The following is a 16,732-nucleotide window of genomic DNA, read 5'->3' on the forward strand; positions in this document are numbered from 1 at the left end:
CGTACATTGGGTACCAGGTGGATGCATGATGCCATCATCCCCATGATCTTGCTCGCAGTCCTCACTGTCCGAGCTTGTCCCTTCCGGTAGAGGCGAGTTTCCTTCACCAGCGCCCTCGCCCTCTTCTCGCTGGGGAACACCTTGCCCTGTAAGGTATTGATCTGTGCTCCCAGGAAGATCTTCACTTGTTCCGGCTCCATTGATGATTTCTTCCAATGGATGGAGAACCCCAGGCTTATGAGCGTGCTCGTCACAGTATGTGCGTGCTGCTTGCATTTCTGGTATGAATTTGCTTTCACCAGCCAGTCGTCCAGGTAAGGGTATACGTGTATTCCTTGCCTTCGTAGGTGCGCTGCGACTGCAGCGAGGCACTTTGTGAAGACCCTTGGTGCTGATTTTAGCCCGAAGGCTACTGTCGTGAACTGGTAGTGGCTTTCTCCGATGGTGAACCTAAGCATATGCTTGTGCTTTATGTTCATTGGGATGTGCAGGTAGGCGTCTTTGAGGTCTATTGTGACCATGAAGTCTCCGATCTGCAATTGCGGGAGCACCTCTTGCAGGGAGGTCATTTTGAATTTTTGCGTTCTTATGAATTTGTTCAGGAACCTTAGGTCCAGAATGGGTCTCATTGTCTCGTCTACCTTTGGCACCAGGAAGTACGTTGAGTATATTCCTGTGTTTCTTTCCTTAAAGGGTACCCGTTCTATGGCCTGCTTCCGCAGAAGTTCTTTTGCCTCTTCCTGAAGACACTCTAGCTGTTTGCTTGCTAGTTGTTTTCTCTTTGGTTTTCTGCTTACTGGCCTCCCCTCCAACTCTATGCAGTAACCGAATTGGATGATGTTGAGGATCCATTTGTCTGATGTGATTTTTCTCCATTCCTGGAGGTAAAGTCTTAACCTTCCTCCCACTGGTGTTATGTGGTCGTAGGTGTCTAGCTTATCTTGATCCCTCTGTACGTGCTGCCCCCTGGGATCTTTTCTGTGGGTGGGCACACAGAGTTTTTTGAAGTCACTTAGAGGCGGGCTGCTGTCCCCCTCTTCTATTCTGGCCACGTCCATTTCCTCTCCCTCGAAAGGACTGGCCTCTTTGTTGGTACTGCCAGGACTGCTTCTGCTGACCCTGCTGGCCCTGCGAGTCTGTCTGGTGCGTTTGTTGGAAAGCCTGGTGTGATGTACCTGGCTGGTTTCCACCTCTCCCGCCAGGCCTCCGTGACGGGGTGCCCCTTTTGTTGCCTCTGAACTGCAATGCTCCCATGGACCTTGCGGTTTCGTTATCCTTCTTCAGTTGGCTGAGCTTCTCATCAACTTTTGTTCCGAAAAGCGCGTCGCTGTTGAACGGTGTGTTCAGGATGCTGTGTTGCACCTCTGGTTTGAAACCTGAGATCCTTAGCCATGCGTGTCTTCTTTCAGTGACACCCATCATCATGAGCCTGCTGGCGGTGTCTGCTCCATCCAGGGCCCTCCTAAGTCAAGAATTTGCCGCGTTCTTCCCCTCTTCAACCAGTTTTTCGGCCTTCTGCTTGGCATCCTGGGGCAGGTCCTTCACCAGCTGCCCCAGCTCCTCCATGATCTGGTACATGTGTCTGTTTATCAGGGCGTTGGAGTTAGCCATGCGCCAGTGGGTTGCGGCATTCCGTTCGATCCTTCTGCCCACCAGATCCATCCTTTTGCTCTCCTTATCCGGTGGTGGTCCAGAGGTAGTGGGTACGTTAGCCCTCTTCCTTGCTGTGGCCGTGATAATGGAGTCTGCGGAGACCATCCCCTGAATGTAGGGTGGGTCCTTTGAGGAATGTTTGTATTTTTTCTCTGTTCTGGGAGTTACTGCCTTGCATGTTGCGGGCTCCCTGAATGCTTCCTTCCCCTGGACCAAGACGCTGTCGAGCATTGGCAGGTAATGGCTCCTTGTTTGTGTTGGGAGCAATGTCTCTAGAAGGAAGTCTGCTTTCTGCTTCTCTTCATCGACCTTCAGCTTGAATGCCGCTGCAGCAGACCTTATCACCGAATTGTAGGCCCCGATGTCGTCCGGCGGCGAGGGCCTCGAGGGATACGTGTCGACCGCCTCCTCCGGGCTGTCGGTCTCGACATCGAGGTAATCCACCTCCTGTAGGTCAGAGGGGGCCGAGTCTGCGTCCGTCCTGCTGTCCTCTTCCTCCCCATAGTTGTAACTATCGTAGGGATTCTCGTACTCTTCCTGGTCATCGACCACCTCGTCGTCCGGGTCTTGGTCTTGTTCTTCGGTGACCTCGTCTTCCTCCTCGACCACCTCCACCACCGGTGGCTTGGTCTTGTGAGGGATCGTGAAAGCTTTCATCTTTGCGTCGAATTCTTTCTTCCGCTGCACGATGTTTTCCATTTCGGCTTCGAGGCGCCTTCTCTTTTTCTCCATCTCGGCCGCGTGTTCCGCGTCGGATGGTTCGGCCGCTCTTTTCGGCGGTTGGCTCGGCGCCGTGCCTTTCGGTGCCGAAGTTTTCGACGTCGACGTCGAACCGGATTTTGGGTCTCTGGTCGGCGTCGGTAGTTTAGGGTCCTTGTCCCTCGGCGTCGATCGATCCTTTTCGGGGACGATTTTCGACGACTTCTGCTGTTCAACAGCTCTCGGCGCCGGGGACTCCTTCTCAGAGGATCCGCTGGGCCTGTGAGTACTCGCTGACGCCTGGTACTTCGGCGTCGGTGCTTTCGAGGCCTTGCCCTCGTTTTTTCGAGACTCAGAGTCTCTCGGGTTCTTGGGGGCCGGAGAGTCTCCTACCTTATCAGAAGTCTTCGTGTAATCGGTCTCTACGACCGTGTAGCTGTCGTCTTCGGCGGCAGCGTTGTCCTCTTCCTCGGAAGACATCCCCAGGTCGTAGAGGGACGGAGTCTGGGCCTTCCCCTGCAGGGTGGCGTGGGCTACCCTCTGTCTCTCTCTCACACGAAGGGTCTTCGGGGTGAAGGCGGAGCAGGCGTTGCAGTCCTGGCTTTCTTGATTCACCGGTAGACAAAGGTTGCATACCGGGTGCTGGTCCTTCTGCGCGTACTTGTGGTGGCAGTTACGGCAGAACTTGAACGGCGTGTTGTCCATCATCGAGCGCTCAGGGCCTCCCTGGTCGCGTGTTCGTCGACGGTCGTCGAGGATCTCGATGAATTCGCCTTTTCCTTTGCAGACTCCTCGTCGATGAAGTCCCCTGGAGTCTTCAGATGACTTTCCTTTGTTATTTCTGTATTTTCTTCTCTTCTTTTTCCAAAAATGTCTGGAGCCCAAACAGGAACGATCCAGACCCGACCGCGGAAAAAAAGAATCTGAAGATGGCGCCCAAGAGTGGGAGCTTCCGCAGGAAGCATGCCGACGTCACCGGAAATGCACCCAAGGAGGTGTGACGCCGACGCCCACCTGGGCTACGGAAAAAAAACAAAAACAAAGAAAAGACTACGAATCCGGACCCAACCACAAGACCGCGGAATAATGCACAGCATAGTGAATCCAGAAAGATTCACGCTGCAAAACTGTGATTAGCTTTGATCCCTATAGGTCTTTAATGCATACTAATGACTGCGCCTTCTTGGGCCTCACATAGATAGTCTGATTCTTTAAATGTTTGCTCGATAATGCCATGCTTCGGGGGTTTGTTTCTTGTTTTATGTTACACTGTATTACCATGAACACAAAAGGAAAATTTGCGAATACAAAGATACTTCCATATCCTTAACGCACAACTGAGTTACTCTATATGCATGATCTGATTTATGCCGCCCAGCCTCCGGGATGTGGGCCTAGATGGCTGTGTATTGTCCTGGACATAGCATGTCGTTACTCTTGCATATCAGTGGTGTGCCTTTTGTGATTTCGCAATAAAAATATTAAAAAAAATAAAAAATAAAAATCTCTGTTCTTCCTCTAGGTTCTTCTTACGTCCTGCAACACTGGAGCACCAACACCGCTTCTCCCTCGGACAAAAGAAACAGACTTGGCACAGGTAAGTGTTTCATTCACACTTGACACTGTTTGGGAAAGGGTGTGGGGGGAAGATCACCACCTGAGTCAACCAGTGTGTTTTTCCAGTATATTTAATCTGGTCCCACGTAAAGTAACTGTGGACATGCGCGATTCAGTGCACTCTGCTATAATTAATATAGGCGGTGCAGTGGGGGCTTGTCTGACGCTTCCTCCCTCCTTCCTTTTATGATCCGTATACGGGCACGTACCTGCGAAAGCCACGCTCCTCCAGGAGTGTGGCGGGGCCTCTGTTGGGTTGTTGGCCTCCTGGCGTCTTCCTGCTTGGCCTCCATCGTTCAGGAGTCGTTGTCTCCTACCCTTCTTCTTGAGGTGGCTGTGGGGAATCTTCCTCCTCCTGTTGGCGTTCTCTCGATGGCGTCCAGCGCATCTCTCTCTCTCAGCGTGTTCCTCTTCCTCCTCTTCACTTTCCAGCCACACCCCGATAGTCCTTCCTCTGCGCTTATTGGTTCTTGGACTCCCCTGACGTGGTTGCCGGCATCCAAGGAATTTCTGTAGTTTCCCCAAATAAAAGGGACCACTTTCTCTGAATGGTGTAGAGATCGTGTAGAACGAGGCTTGTTCCACATTTCACGTTCCTTCTCGCAGGGGCTGTAAATACAGAAGAGGGGCGGCGTGATGAGGCAGAGACCAGCATTCCTTGTCAATGCCAAGTACCTTGAGGCTAGAGCTCTAGTCCTCCTGACAACATAACGTACTCAGAAAGTATTGTGCTTGCAGCACATTTCTTTATTTTATCATGTTCAAGGTTAAAGAACACCGAGTACATTGCCCTTGCTTGTTGTCTGGTTGGAGACTGCTCTGAATTGGAAAGACAAGCAATCCCATAGGCATTGCACCTCCGACACTGTGCGTATAGGACCAAGCTTTGATTATATAAACAGCCTCTGAGTTATGTTCCTCAGATGAATGCTGCTTTGGATTATCCTGGAACATTCAGCAGTCGCTGAGGTGCAGCCCTGCTGACTCAAGTCTCTGTCCTGCAAAGGGCGGTGTCCTGTTTTACCCCAGACAGGCTTCCTCATGCATCTTACACAGGTATGGGGAGTTTGGCGTCCCAAGCGATCTGGCAGACAGTACTCTCACTTTGCTCTCGATGGTATAGGCAGTATGAGGTAGGAGTAAAAGTTTGATATATTCTCATATATTCATGTAATCACTTTAAATGTTCTAATGGTTGAATTGTTTTTTAGGTCTCGCCTAGTGAACGCAGCGCATGTACTGCTTCGCCTTAGCGAGACTATTGTCGTCGGTTTGTTGCGTAAAGGGAGACAAACTATGTGCATGCACGGACCGGCGATGTGCACGCGCATGGCGTCTCCTCTGAAGGGGGAAAGAAGATGGCATACGTACGGACAGGAGATGTGCACTCCACTCCGTACGTGTGCACATCTCACCAAGATCCCACAGTACCAGCAATTTTAGTTGTCTGTAGTGTAAAAAACCGAAATGTTTATTCACCAGAAAAAATGTTGCTATGCTTATTTCACAGCAGATAATCAATGCGATGTAAACTATATTTATGTTACTCATTAAGTCTATATCAATTAGTCTTTCTATATCTGAAAAATAGAACACATAATACTAATATCTGCTACAAGCCCTGAGAGCTTTCGCTCTACCCAGGCTAAATCTGACTTCCCCTAGCTACAATAGTGTTTAAAGCAACTCTGTCAGTCTTTTATTCTCACCTTCGCTCTGCCTGACTATGGGGTACCTGCCTCTAAGCGGTGGCATTGGGAGACCGGTCTGCTTGGCTGGATGCCGGGGGGTTTGGAGGCTTGGCCTGGCCTGAGTGCAGCCATAGGCAGAAGTAGTGTGGGTGTGGCACATGGCCCGCCAACAAAGGTCACCTCACTCATGTTTGTGTCTCCAATATATTTCTTTTCTCTAGGCCGTTTGATGGAATATACCCTTAACCCATCATTTAATGATATGTAGGAGTCTTCCTATTGGGCACGTCGCCACATTATTTGGATTTGGAAAATCTTTTTGTCGAGTTTAAAAAAATCTTTTTTCAAAGCGTTCTTGTTTAGTGACCTTTCACCGTGCAGCAAGCATTGTTTCGTGTTTCCTATGGAGTACTTCGTGATAAACTGCAGAAATATTCTTTAAACCATTTAAAAACGATTTTTCAAAACGCTCTTCATTACTTTAGGGGGCTTAATTATACTGCAGCTATCATCCTTGTCAGCCACCCAAAAGTTGCTAAGCATGACAATTGGTAACGTCATATCATCATTTACAAAATCTTTTTATAGCATTTCTTAGAATCCTTTTTTAAAAACGTTATTGCTCAGTGACCAGTCACCGTGCAGCAAACATTGTTCGTATTTCCTGTGGAGTGCTTCGTAGTATCTTGCAGAAATAGTCCTTAAACCATTAAAAAAAACTATTTCCAAAAAACCCTTTATTCCTTAAGGAGTTCAAACCTACTGGGACCAAGTATGCCAATTGAGAGCTGGCATACAGCACAGACAAATTGGACGTTTTAGGTAATGGTGGTCCACAACAGTGGACCATATATATGTACTTAATATATGCATTGTCTGAAATCGTAATATAGCATGTGCAATTTACAGGTTGGTTAGGTTGTATGACGTTACAACGCATACTTTTACAACGCATACCTTTACAACGCAACATCCATTACAACGCATTCCATTACAACGCATGCCATTACAACGAATATTGTTAAATGACCTGTTCGAGGCATGTGGGCTGCTAAATTCATATCTATAGCATAGATCGCCGCCTAGTGTTGGGTCCGGATGATTGCACATTGTTGTCCTGGAAGAGTCTTCGAAGTATCACGAGATAGGTGGCTCCGCCCCTGGACTACAGTGCGCATGGGCATCGACTCCATCCCCAGATTGTTTTTTTCCGCCATTGGGTTCGGATGTGATTTCGACGTCTCCTGTTCGGAATCGTTATAGAACTTTTTTAAGGCCAAAAGGCCTTCTTTGCACCGTCGGTATTGTTCGCGTTCGGTCCCGTATTTATTCCAACGCGTGGAGTCGGATATCCGGGGAGTCGTGTGACTCTTCGGTGATCGAGGCCCGGTCGGCGCAGCAAGACTTCGACGGCATGGAACGGAGTCCGTTCAAGAAATGTCCCGTGTGTGGATCCAAGTACCCACACATTGACGTCCATCCTGTGTGCAACAAGTGCCTGTCGCCGGACCACGACGAGGCCAGCTGTATGGCCTGTTCAAGATTTCGATCGAAGAAGACGATCAAGCTTCGGCGCGTGGCACGCCTCGAGGCCCAGCGATCGGCTCCGGCACCGGTGGACATCTTCAACGACCCCGAAGCAGACGAGCAAGTGCGTCACCTGCAGATTTCACCTACACCGGTGGAGGTCGAGTCCAGACTACGGAGCGGACGTCCAAAGCCAAGAAATAGAGGAAATCGTCGAGAAGGTAGGGGACGACGAAGAAGCATATGGGGCCACGGAAGATAGCTCGGAGGAAAAGCTATGCCCAGTTCGTACTCTTACAAAGGCTCAGGTCACGGGATCGCCACACGGCCTTACCCAAGACCTTACACCTCGATCCACGGCCCCGCCTTCCGGCCCGGCTACGGACACCTCCGCGGAGCTGCCATTATCAAAATCGAAACCGAAACTGAAACCCTCGGTATCGACGCAAACAAAGATGGCCGAGACGCCACCGAAACCGAAGACGTCTGCTCCACCATCGACGCCGTCGTCTTCGGAGGCCTCCAAGCCCATGAAAGCTGTCGACCAGGCAAAGGTGCCGAAGGTGGTCAAGGAGCCAAGCTCGAAGAAGGCCATCGAGCCAGTGTCAACCAAGGCGGTCGAGCCAAAATCCAAGAAGGCAGTCGAGCCTACATCGGGAAAGTCTGTCGACCCGAAGACCACAGGGCCCGTCGCGGCACAGTCAGTCAAGGACGCAGAGCCGAGGTCGGGGGTCATGACACCAAAAGGAAAACCTGCCGATCCGAAGCCGTCGGCATCGACGTCTGCGGCCTTGGACAGTGATCGAAGCGCACCGGTCAAGGGTGCTCCTGCGCCTCGACCAGACAAACAGAAGTCATCGACGCTCGGGTCTTCCCCTGGGGGCGGACCGAGGGCATTGGTCGGGTCGACGAAACCATCCGCTTCACTTACGAAGCAGGTCTCGGACTCCCTCAAGCGACTTAAGGACAAGGCTTTGGCATCGGAACCGAAGACTCCTTCCGCACCGAAGCCGGCTGACCCACCGAAAACCACCTCAACGCCGATCCTCTACATGTTACCGCCTAAGGTGGCGCCGAAGGCCTTTGCACCACGGTCGGTGCCCAAGGACACTGTGTCGAAGTCAACTCACCCGGCTGGGACTTTGAGTCATCGACACCCTTTAATAGAAGAACGGTCGGAGCATTTCATCGATGCCGACACCGGGAAGCTCACGCTCTACAAGAGGAAAATAACATCGCAGCCTTTGGCGTCGTTTACAATTCCTCTAAAACGCAAGAAGCCTGCACCAGAAACACCAGTACTGGTTGAACAGATTCTTCCACAGCCTAGGAGGAGTGCACCACCTTCACCCACATACTCTGATGGGGATGAAGGGGAGCAGGATGAGGAGTACAATTTTCCTGCAAATACAGAGCCTGATGAGCAACAGGACTCATGGATGGACACAGGTGATCAAGGGGACCAGCAAACGGTCCATGATCCTCAGGTTTATAACGTCAAGCCGTCTCCCACTGAAGATTCTGCGGCATTTAATGCATTGATTGAAAGGGCAGCTACAAACCATAAAGTGGAAATGCATGCTGACCCCGTGGAGGTGGACTTCCTTTTTGACACTTTCTCTACTGCTGAAAAAACTGTCAAGACTCTCCCAATGTTGAAAGGGGTCCTTAAGCATGCGGCAGACATTTTCAAGGAACCCACGAGATCAAGGGTTGTCAACCCGAGAATAGAGAAGAAATACAGACCCGCACCTGGCGACCCAACCTACATAAGGGGCCAGTTGCCTTTGGACTCTTTGGTGGTCTCTAATGCCCGCAAGAGGGCAAACTCCCAAACCACGGGTGAAGCTCCTCCCCCAGACAAAGAGTCAAAAGTGCTGGAAGCATCTGGGAAGAGGGTAGCAGCTCAGGCGGCCAACATCTGGCGCATCTCAAACACGCAGGCTCTGTTGGCCAGATACGATAGGGCACACTATGACACCCTAGAGCAGCTGTTGCAACACCTTCCAGACCAGTTTAAAGAGGGAGCTGAAATGCTTATCCAGGAGGGAAAACTCATCTCCAACGCTGCTATAAAGTGTGCGCTCGACGTTGCGGACACGGCAGCGAGAGCAATCAACACTAGTGTAATGTTGAGGCGTCAGGCATGGCTCCGCATCTCAGGATTCAAGCCAGAGATACAGACTACTATCCTCAACCAGCCCGTTAATCCAGATAGGTTATTTGGTCCAGAGGTGGACACCACCCTGGAAAAGATCAAAAAAGATACCGAGACTGCCAAGTCCATGGGGGCTCTCCAGTCACAACAATTTAGAGGGAACACTTTTCGTCGCTTAGGCAATCGAGGTGTTAGCAGAGGGCACATGTCGCAGCAGACGCCATTCAATAAAAGTGGTGCGCAATCCTCGTACAGCAAGCAGGGCAGAGGTGGATACAGAGGAAACAGTGCCAAGGGTAGAGGCAGAGGCAACAACAGTTCCCGTTCCTCTGCCACCAACAAACAGTGACTCCCTGTCACTGCCCCCCGACCATCCAACACCTGTCGGGGGGAGACTCCAACAGTTCCTGCCAGTCTGGAAGTCCATCACCACAGACAGGTGGGTCAGGAAACGTATCCAGTTCGGCTATTGTTTGGAGCTGACATCCACTCCACCAAACATACCCCCAAAACAACGTCCTATGTCGGCAGAGCACTTGCACTTATTGCAGCAGGAGGTTCTGGTGATGCTGCAAAAAGGCGCAATAGAGCTCATGCCAGTGGAGGAAGAAGGCACAGGGGTTTATTCCCTGTACTTCTTAATCCCAAAAAAGGACGGCTCACTCAGACCGATTCTAGACCTACGCCCCTTGAACCAGTACATTCTTTCAGAACACTTCCACATGTTGACACTGCAGCAGGTTCTTCCCTTGTTACAACAGGGAGACTTCCTCGCAACCTTGGACCTCAAGGATGCTTACTTTCACATACCACTCCACCCATCCCACTGAAAATACCTCAGGTTCACCATCCAAAACCGGCATTACCAGTTCAAGGTCCTCCCCTTCGGAGTGACCACTGCTCCCAGAGTGTTCACGAAATGTCTGGCAACAGTGGCGGCACACCTCCGGAGACAGAGTATACATGTCTACCCTTATCTAGACGACTGGCTCGTTCAAGCAAAGTCAGCCCAGCAGTGCGCCGCAGATATGTCCCACACCATTCACCTCCTTCACAGTCTGGGATTTTCACTAAACTACCCAAAGTTGCACCTTCAGCCAGCCCATGTGCGGCAGTATTTGGGCACGACGATAAATACTCTGGCTGCCACAGCTCAGCCAAACCCAGCGAGGATCGACAACATCCAGTCGTTAATCCAGAGGTTCAGACCACAACACTCGCTCCCAGCGAGAGTGTTCATGCAGTTGATAGGCATGATGGCCTCCTGCATCTTCATAGTCCCGCACGCCAGGTTGCATATGCGTCCGCTCCAAGAATGCTTGGCGCATCAGTGGACTCAGGCTCAAGGACAGTTGAACGACCTAGTGTTGGTGACGGATCGGGCATACAGCTCTCTGCATTGGTGGAATCCACACAACCTTTGGAAGGGCCGACCGTTCCAAGAGCCTGTGCCACAGATTATCCTGACAACGGACGCATCTCTCCAGGGATGGGGGGCTCATGTGCTCCACTACACAGTGCAGGGACTATGGTCGACGCAGCAAAAGAAGATGCACATCAACTACTTGGAACTGATGCCAATCTTCATGGCTCTCAAGTCCTTCAAAGTACATCTGTGCAACAAAGTCGTGTTGATCCGGACGGACAACATAACAGCCATGTACTACATTCAAAAGCAGGGAGGTACGCACTCTCCACAGTTGTCTCATCTGGTTAAGAGCATGTGGAAGTGGGCCATTCAGAGGAACATCTTCCTCATGGCGGAACACCTCCCGGGCAAGGACAATCAGATGGCGGATCTGCTCAGCAGGTACAGCCACCAGATGCACGAGTGGGAGTTACATCCATCAGTACTCCGCCCGTACTTCCAGCAGTGGGGTCATCCAGAGATAGACCTGTTTGCCACGGAGGAAAACGCAAAATGCCAAAGCTTTGCCGCCAGGTTCCCTCACCCACTGTCACAGGGCAATGCGATATGGATGAACTGGTCAGGCAAATTTGCTTACGCTTTTCCCCCAGCGCCTCTCATTCCGCTGGTGACAAGAAAGCTAAAGCAACACTCGATGACGGTCATCCTGGTTGCTCCAACGTGGGCACGCCAACCATGGTACACCACGTTCCTAGAACTCTCCGTGGTACCGCATCAAAGACTGCATCTCACACCCAGGCTCTTGAAGCAGAACCATGGCGACGTTCAGCATCCAGATCCGCAGCAGCTCAATCTGGCGATCTGGCTCCTGAGGCCTTAGAGTTTGGCTACCTCAACTTGCCTCCTGACTGCATGGATATCATACGGGAGGCAAGAAAGCCCACTACTAGGGTCTGCTATGCAGCGAAATGGAAGCGGTTTGTCATTTACTGTAGAGAGCACAATATCAACCCGCTAGATGCATCCATTCCTAATATCATCTGCTATTTGTTACATCTTTACAAATGCAATCTAGCCTACGCTTCCATTCGGATACACTTATCCGCCATAGCGGCTTATCTCCAGAACAGGCAGCATCTCTCTGTCTTCAGGGTGCCTGCCATTAAAGCATTCCTGGAAGGGCTGAAGCGGGTCATCCCTCCCTGGACCATGCCAGCTCCTGTGTGGAACCTCAATGTGGTACTCACCAGATTGATGGGTCCCCTGTTTGAGCCTCTGCATTCATGTGAGATTCAGTTCCTGACATGGAAAGTGGCTTTTCTCATTGCCATCACGTCTCTACGACGTGTTAGTGAGCTACAGGCGCTCACAATTCAAGAGCCATTTATACAAATTCATTCAAACAGGCTGGTGCTGCGCACTAACCCCAAGTTTCTTCCGAAGGTGGTGTCGCAGTTTCATGTCAATCAAACCATCGAACTGCCCGCATTCTTTCCAAACCCAGAAACAGTAGCAGAAAGAATGCTCCACACGCTTGATGTCAAAAGGGCGTTAATGTACTATATTGACAGAACACAACATTTTAGAAAGACACAGCAACTCTTTGTTGCCTTCGCAGCCCAGCACAAAGGCAACCCCATTTCCAAAGCAGGAATAGCCAGGTGGATCGTTAAGTGTATTCAGATTTGCTATCAGAAGGCTAAGCGCACTTTAACGGTCCCCCGCAGGGCACACTCCACACGCAAGTTGGGGGCCTCCATGGCATTCCTAGGTAACATTCCTTTGGAAGACATTTGTAGAGCAGCCACATGGTCTACACCACATACATTTACCAAACACTACTGTGTAGATGTGCATTCCAAACATCAGGCAGCTGTAGGACAGGCTGTTCTCAAGACACTTTTTCAAGCTTCTGCAGCTGGCACGGGCGGCCGCCGTTAATGGAGGGACTGCTATGTATTCTATGCTATAGATATGAATTTAGCAGCCCACATGCCTCGAACTGAATATGCTACTTACCAGTATGCATCTGTTCTTGGCATGTAGGGCTGCTAACATTCATATCGCCCGCCCTCCTGCCCGGCGCCCGTAGCGGCTGCAGACTTTTCTTGCATTTAATCTCTAGCATGGCCATCACTTACACTATTACACTCCATCTTTGCCACAATGGCTAAAAACAATCTGGGGATGGAGTCGATGCCCATGCGCACTGTAGTCCAGGGGAGGAGCCACCTATCTCGTGATACTACAAAGACTCTTCCAGGACAACAATGTGCAATCATCCGGACCCAACACTAGGCGGCGATCTATGCACTAGATATGAATGTCAGCAGCCCTACATGCCAAGAACAGATGCATACTGGTAAGTAGCATATTCATTACAACGCATTCCATTACAACGCATACTACCTTTACAACGCATACCATTACAACGCATAACATTACATCGCATGTTTGGTAAGTATTGCATAGTGTAGGGGTAAAAATTACTATTCTAACTCCAGGGGGTGCAACAGTAGGGTAAGTGTTGGATTGTAATGACATGCGTTGTAGTGGTATGCGTTGTAGTGTCATGCGTTGTAATGGTTGCGTTGTAAAGACATGTGTTGTAATGGATGTTGCGTTGTAAAAGTTTCGTTGTAATGGTAGTGCGTTGTAAAAGTTGCGTTGTAAAGGTTGTTTCCCGTTGGTAAAGCATGGAAGCTGAAGCCAGATGATAAAATACATTATAATAGTGATTGCTACTGCCATTTTTATTTGCAAGGAGGTTGCGGGTATAATCTGTGACAATATACAACAGGTTTTGATATTTCAGCACTGTTGGGTTACAGCAAAGAATTGATTAGTTTAATCTGTGATGTTAATGTTTCATTGTTATATTATTAATATCAAAGAATTTGTTCAGAGCTCAGCGAAGGTAACTCAAGTACAGGTCTTTTTCTAAGGTATAGCCCTGAATGCTTGTGAATCAAACTACTCTTTTACAGTTACTGTGTTATTTTTAGCTACACTTTGATTAAAGCTATATATAAAGCACGCCGCTCACGCTTCAATGCTTCGCTTTGGTAGTAAGCACTATTTAAATACAAGTACAAAGAGCTGCATGCATAGTAGGTACTCGCGCATGTTTGTTGTATCTGGAGGTGGTTCTTTCCTCAGTCACAACGCAATCACATTTATTTTCAACACAACCTGCTTTGTTTATTCCTGAGTTTTCTAGTGTTGTACTTGTATGTTAATGCTGTTCCTTCGCCGCTCAAAGTGAGGAACGCAGCAGTGTCCAATGGAAAAAAAACACAAAGGAGGGGGGAATATAGTTGAGCAATATATAAAGCATGCTGTTCGCGCTTCACTGCCTCATCATGGGTAGTATGCGCTACATAAAAATAGAATTACAAAGTACTGCACGCATTGTAGGTAGTCTTGCACGTTTACAATGCTAATTGCTTTAACTCAAAGAAATGCGAGACCTATTGCATATCCAATGCTTGTTTTATCATACTTGTATTGCTGGTACCAATGCTTTGTTTCCTCCTACTAATAATTGCAGCTCAAGTTTTTTACACAAGAATACAATGGTTTAAAAAAAACTGTGAAATGCCAATTTGTATCTTTCTTGTGTCTCCCGTGGGCAAGCCTAAGTAAATGACGAAAGGGTAGATCTGTTTCTACGGGTTCCTTTGGCCAATCAGAGTGGCCATGTTCTGAGGTAACAGATCCCATCCGGGGCCCTGTAAGGTCAGGGGTCCAGAGGGCGCACTGTGAGCTAGCTAGGAACTGGAACAACATACTCTAATGATAGGAGCCATATTGTTGTCCAGACACACAGTCCTACTTGATTAGTAGGAACCGTTCGACAGATTATGGTTATTGTGTAGAATCATTGTCACCCATAATATGCCTATGTCCACGCTTCGAGCGTATGAGAAGCCGTCTTTGCCTGTGTTTTAACAGGCTCGGGGTAAGATCAGTGAAGGGAGCAACTACAGTATACGTGCAGGGCTGCCGCATACAGCTAAGAAGCTGCCTCGTAAAATATTTGGATCATGTACTAATCGAACTGCACAAAACACAAATGGTAAAACCTGATTCTTCTTGTCAGAACTACCAGATGGCAGCTTGAGCCCTTCACTGCGCAATAGAAGGACGTTCACAATAGGGAAATGTGACTAGTCCGCAGAACGTCGATGCCTTTTCCACCTCACCAGTAGTGTGAAATCTCTAAATGGTGGATTTGCTGTTGGACTTCTATGGTTATTAATATCACCTTTAGGCCTATTGGAAGAGCGAGCCTTGAGAACGATATTCATTGCGAAGAGACGAGCACCAGCCAGGCTCCTATTTACTAGTACATTTAGGCACATTGATTAACGGAACACCAATGCACGTTAATAACACACTTTAAGGTTTGGGAAGTCCTAAACGGCAATTAGTTTTAATCTAGCCATAAGCATTTGTAAAATAAGTTCCAAGATGTGTGAAGCAATAAGCTGTTAAACACGTTCTTCCTATCACCCATATTACCTTTAGACGCATAGGCCATTCTTACTTCTATTACACTTTAACAATGCAGTGTAAGGTATGGGGAGCAAAGAAAGAAAAAACATTGTCATTTCTTTTGTGAATTAATATTACTGGCTGCTCTGTGATTCCCAGTCGTGTGGGGGGTTTAGTCCCAAGTATATCAATAATGTGCAATATTGCATAGGATTATAATGCTTTTAATAGTTACAGAGTTTTTATTTTTGATAATGTGATACTTGTAGCATATTTTAGTAGCTCATCTTAATTCTTCGATACAAAAGGGGATGATGGACGGAGCGTTTGAGCAAATCAAACACTCACCCCCAGTCAACTGATCTGGGTTTAATCATCACCATTCTTTAGTTCACTCAGCCACCCCAGTTCAGACATGGCCATATGCAAATCAGTCTGACCCTGTGCCTCATGGGAACAGTCCAGCCCGAACTGCCAAGCCATGTCTTCCCTGGACCAGAAACAAGCATCCTGGGACCGGTTTCGGATTCATAATCCTCATCAGCCAGGCTATCTTGAATCCAGTGGCCAAGTGAACAAGGGACTCAAGTCTGAGCATACCCTGCCACACTTAGGGCGAACAAAGCGATACAAAAGGGGATGATGGACGGAGCGTTTGAACAAATCAAACACTCACCCCCAGTCAACTGATCTGGGTTTAATCCATCACCGTTCTTTAGCCCACTCTGCCACCCCAGTTCAGACATGGCTATATGCAAATCAGTCTGACCCTGTGCCTCATGGGAACAGTCCAGCCCGAACTGCCAAGCCATGTCTTCCCTGGACCAGAAACAAGCATCCTGGGACCGGTTTCGGATTCATAATCCTCATCAGCCAGGCTATCTTGAATCCAGTGGCCAAGTGAACAAGGGACTCAAGTCTGAGCATACCCTGCCACACTTAGGGCGAACAAAGCGATACAAAAGGGGATGATGGACGGAGCGTTTGAACAAATCAAACACTCACCCCCAGTCAACTGATCTGGGTTTAATCATCACCATTCTTTAGTTCACTCAGCCACCCCAGTTCAGACATGGCTATATGCAAATCCGCAGGTTGTATTTAACATCAATTGCATGGGTTTACTGAAAATGTTTATAAGATGCGTTTTAAAGATTTTCTATTGTACTTGTTTTTGTTAACCAAACAATTACCTTGATTTGATTTGACTCCGAGTTGGAGAGGTAACCCGTTCGTAAGAGGGTCCCCTTGGAACCCTTCGCCTTTTGCTAATTATAAGAAAAAAGTTTGTAGGAGAGGTGACCACTGTCAACGTTTTATTATTTTTAAACTTTATTTTTAAACAGACACATTTTCTTGAAGGAAAATAGTCTGCATTTTAAGACCAAAGTTGCCTTTATTTAATGTAGTCATAGACATGTATGTGGCTGTTCCTAGAAGGCCTCCTTTCCTGTGACAGCCTGCTGTCGAAGCGAGTCCAATTTACTACATTACTAATGAGGTAGTTGGATTACGACACGC

General features: G+C 48.7%; 1 protein-coding gene across 2 annotated transcripts in view; it reads left to right on the top strand.

Annotated features, from left to right (window-relative positions):
• LOC144799440 (uncharacterized) overlaps window positions 1-16,732 on the top strand; it is a 121,707-nt gene that overhangs the window by 30,504 nt on the left and 74,471 nt on the right. For both annotated transcript variants that reach the window (XM_078670743.1, XM_078670742.1), the window contains exon 5: window positions 3,875-3,949. In XM_078670743.1, coding sequence (XP_078526869.1) covers window positions 3,875-3,949 — 75 coding nt within the window. The remainder of the gene's footprint in view (window positions 1-3,874; window positions 3,950-16,732) is intronic.

This window comes from Lissotriton helveticus, chromosome 12 (assembly GCF_964261635.1).
Source record: "Lissotriton helveticus chromosome 12, aLisHel1.1, whole genome shotgun sequence".
In the NCBI taxonomy this organism is placed as follows: domain Eukaryota; kingdom Metazoa; phylum Chordata; class Amphibia; order Caudata; family Salamandridae; genus Lissotriton; species Lissotriton helveticus.